Here is a 4,619-nt window from a genome sequence, read left to right as displayed (position 1 = left end):
CAAATATGATTGCCATTTGTCTATTATTTCTTATCAAGCAAAAAAAGTCACCTCTGGACCTTACGTTTTTCTTTTTATGTCTATTCTGGACCCTGATCCAATTTACCGATCTTAACAACTATGCAAGTCAAACGTTCCTCTTAAAAAAAGGACTTTAACATTTTTTATTGATAAATAGTTATTCACCTTTGTTCCCCATTCTGAGAGCAACCAACACATCGAAAAAATAAAGTATATAATCTAATCAAAATGAGCTGCATTGTAATCATAATAATATTGAGGAACTACTACTCAAGATAAGTATCAAAAATAGCCAAAATCTTGCCACAAATAAAAAATGCTAACCTTGAATCCACCATTTGGTGCCAATACATTTCCATGAAAAGCTTCAATTCCTGTTTGGTTACATTTAAATCACTGATCTGCACCAATAAAAAGGTGTTGACCCCCTTCACACAAGTTTCTACAATATGGCTTTAAAACTAACGCATAGCATTGAGTAAAATCCATAACACATCGTACTAGAACAACAAAGTATATGCAAATGGAAACAAATTAAATATAACCAAACCTTCCGTTAGCCAAATAAACCAAATATTGCATTCACAGCATATGCTAATATGTTTTTTTAATTTCATGATGGTGATAGAGGGTTGGAGTGGTGATGGTGATGTTGATAGTGAGGTGCTCTTCAAGTATTGGTCAGACAATGGAGGATACATTCCAGAGAAACTAGACATCAACTTGGTTTAAGTTTGAGTTGCTTACTTCAGATACAAAATGTTATAGCATAAAACAGAACTCTGAATAAAAATACAATATCATGTCCAAAAAGAAATACTCACTATGAGACAACGATTTACACTATATAGTAACAAAGTTAATCTAAGTGGAGTATATGCAACAATATATGATAACTCTGCAATTATAATGATTTTATAGCAATTTAATCTTCCTTTTTAAGCCAAAATATTCCTAATTATGTGATTTTATTGCATATTCAGCAAAAAGGAAGATTACAAGGACGTTTCTGCAAAATTGACAAAGTGCGCCCACGCTTAATGGAGTAGTCAACTCGGGATAAGGATAAGCACGAATGATTTCCCCAAGAGATAAAGGAATCAAGTGTTTAGATTTAGAAAGGATTCTTTTAAGCTTATCTTTTGTAATCTATTTACCTTTTTAGAGTTTATCACGTATCTATCCCCCCATTACGTCTAGATTCGTAAGGGACTTTTATTATAAATAGGGAGGATCTCTTTATTAGAAGTAGTTCAGTTTTTATCTTAGAACTCTATAGAATTCTCTGTTCATCTCTTCTCTTTTATTTTATTTTACTACCGGAATTAATGGAATTCCACTTTCTAGTGTGTTCTTCCATTAATATGTCCGGCTAAATTCCTTATTTCCTGGTTAAGGTATGGTGATTGCTTGATTCCCATTATGTTGTGAGATCTAATCTGCGTTCTACACTTGTCAAGCAAATATTCATGTTATTCTCTGTGCTTTAATTACAAACATCTGATTTATGAATGATTCTGCCGGTTGTTCATTATCAAGAAGGTTTGCTTAGCTAATTGAACTTTATAAATCCGTGTAATTGTTTATTTAGTTCAATACTTAGTGGCAACATAGCATGATTAGTTATGTCACAGTATTTAATTATGTTATGGGGAATGCATGATCTAGTTTAAACGAATTGTCCTCGTAGGAGTTTGTTGATTAGAATCAGGCCTTTCTAATTCTTAATGCTGTTAATAGATTAAATCTTGTGGACGTTCCCAGGATTGTCTGTTAATTAGAGATCTAGCCAACGGTCGTACCTTGGCTAACGAAAAGGTAAGGAAATGTGAGGTTGTTAGGTCGTACCAACGACCATAACTGGTTTATTTGTCCATACATGTGTTATTCTTGCATCAATGATCAACTCACGAGAATCAACCATAATCCTAACCTTAACCGGGAAATCTCTCTCTCATATCTCTATCAGGTATTTTTAATTATTTAGTTTTTGATCCCTTCTATTTATCACAACCTTCCCCCCATTATTTTCTATTTTCTCAAAGAAATCAACTTAAAGCCAATCTCTGTGGATCGACCCTACTCCCACTTTCACAAGTGTAGTACGAATTATTTTTGGTGACTTCGACACTCATCAAATTTTGGCGCCGTTGCCGGGGGATTGGCGTTTTTAAGAAGATTTCTTTTCTTGTTGATTGATTTTTTTTTTTTACTTGGTTTAATACTAAAATCTTCTCTTACAGGTGAACTTGGATCTAATCCGAAATTGAGAGGACTGGACGAAAATTTTAACCAAGCAACAAAAAAAAAAAGAAAAGAAAAAAAAATTTAATGGGAATCGCTTCTTCCGAGCCATAGTTAGAACAAGAGATATTGGACACTTGGAATGAACCATAACACACAACCCCATTGCAATCATGTGGGCCAATACTCAACAGTTTGGGACTAAACACGACAATCCTCCGGTTAATGAGGTAAGTATATCTTCCCTTTATGATCGTTTTGATAAACTTTTGTCCCTTGTTGAAGGATATGTCGAAGAAAAATACCAACGAGTGAAGGCTTGTGGATTATGCAATTCCATGGTACATCCCACCAATTTGTGCCCTATGCTTCAAGAAGAAACCATCGAGTATGCCAATGTTGTTGGAGGACTTTTTGGACCACCACAAAGAAGATATGATCCTCATTTCAACACGTACAATCCAGAAAAGACAAATTACCCCAGTTTTAGCTACATTTCGCAATCTCAAAACTGGCCACCACCTCCTCCGCCTAATTCCACGCCTAGCCCATCTCTCGAAGACATGATGAAAGCGCTAGTGACCAACACACAACAATTTCAGCAACAGACCCAGGCGAGCTTCCAACAATTCCAACAAGTCCAACAACAGACTCAGACGAGCATTCAAAATCTAGAATCTCAAATCAGTCAATTGGCGTCAACTGTTGGTAAGCTCGAGTCCCAAGGTAAGCTACCTTCTCAATCTGTTATTAACCCCAAACAAAATGCTAGTGTTTTCGTCTTTCACAGTGAAAAGGAGTTGCGACCAAATATGGACGAAAATGACACCAAGTGTGCGGATGTCCAACAAGGTGAACCAGATCAAAAGATGGAAATTTCTCAAAAACAGACCAACAAGCCCAAAACAACCGACAGTGAACATCACAAGGCGTTGATGGTCAAACCTCCATTACCGGAAGGATTTGCTGAAAAAGAAGAATGGGAAACGAAGGGAACACTTGAAATTGTTAGCATAGTGGTGGTAAACATTCCATTGATCGAAGCAACTAAAAGAGTACCCCACTATGCAAAGTTCCTCAAGGTCTCTGGTCCGAGAACTTATAAGAACAAAGCATTTCACGACAAAATAAGTTCGAGGAAGAATTCTCTCATGAACCTCAAAGTTTTCCTTGGTCCACACCATCTTTGGGTGCACTATGACGAAGAAGAAGAGAATATAAAGTTCCCAACTTATTCAAGTTGAGGCACAACAATGTCTAGCCAAAGACATTAAAGAAAGGCGCTAGATGGGAGGCAACCCATGAATTTCTATCCCTTCTCTTTTTCGTTTCATTTTATTTTAGTTTTAGTGTTTTTATTTAAGCTTTGCGATGCGTGCCACACTTAATGAAACATCCAAATCTGTTTGGACGCTCAAATTGGACAGATTTGAAATTTTTACTAAGCGTGCCCACGCTTAGTCGATCTTTCAAAACTGTTTAACTCACTTCACCAAAACAGATTTGGAGCTTCCACTAAGCGTGCCCACGCTTAGTCGATTTTTCAAAACTGTTTAACTCACTTCACCAAAACAGATTTGGAGCTTCCACTAAGCGTGCCCACGCTTAGTCGATCTTTCAAAACTGTTTTAACTCACTTCACCAAAACAGATTTGGAGTTTCCACTAAGCGTGCCCACGCTTAGTCGCACTTCGTAGGCTGTTATTTACGTTCATCTATCTTCATTTATTTATTTATTTTTATTTCTTCATTTTCTTTTTTTAAAAAAAAAATAAAAATTAGAAAATCGAAAAAAAATCAAAAGAAAATCTTTCCACTTTTATTCATATATTTTACCAAGATTTTCTTTGACTTCATCTTTATCTTCATTAACTCTCTCTCTCACTTTCTCTCACAGCAACTTCACCTACCACCAAGATCTCTCTCCCTCATATCCATCGGAAGTTGCCGCCATCATCTGCCACCAGCCCAACCACGCCATGAACTCTTCGCGGCATGCACTCAGGGACGCTTCCTTAAACTCTCTCTCATTTTAATTTTTAATCCTTGAGTTGCATGTCAATGTCTACATTGAGGACAATGTGAATTTTAAGTGTGGAGGTGTGGTTGTTGAGCTTATACATGATAATTCTTGGCATGATAAAACCCTTTCAATTTTGGACTAATCTTGACTTGATGATGTTATGTGTAAGAAGAATACATGTTTTATGTTTGAGGATAATTCACTAGTTGAAAGCTTATTTTTACTAAAATGACTTGAGTTAAAATCTTCTGATATAGGATTAGTGGACTAAAACATACCTCGTGAGATTTTGAGCTTGATATATCCATAAAAATCTTCATTCTTTCCTGAG

General features: G+C 36.0%; 1 protein-coding gene across 1 annotated transcript; it reads left to right on the top strand.

The window, feature by feature from the left end:
* Positions 1–2,438: 2,438 nt before the first annotated feature.
* LOC148787234 (uncharacterized) lies at positions 2,439–3,509 on the top strand. Its single transcript, XM_088883545.1, has one exon. The coding sequence runs from the start codon at positions 2,439–2,441 to the stop codon at positions 3,507–3,509; it is 1,071 nt and encodes a 356-aa protein (XP_088739671.1).
* Positions 3,510–4,619: the final 1,110 nt, after the last annotated feature.

This window comes from Sesamum indicum, linkage group LG8 (genome assembly GCF_026168435.1).
Source record: "Sesamum indicum cultivar Baizhima isolate 11 linkage group LG8, ASM2616843v1, whole genome shotgun sequence".
In the NCBI taxonomy this organism is placed as follows: domain Eukaryota; kingdom Viridiplantae; phylum Streptophyta; class Magnoliopsida; order Lamiales; family Pedaliaceae; genus Sesamum; species Sesamum indicum.
This window is presented reverse-complemented; position numbering and strand designations above follow the sequence as displayed.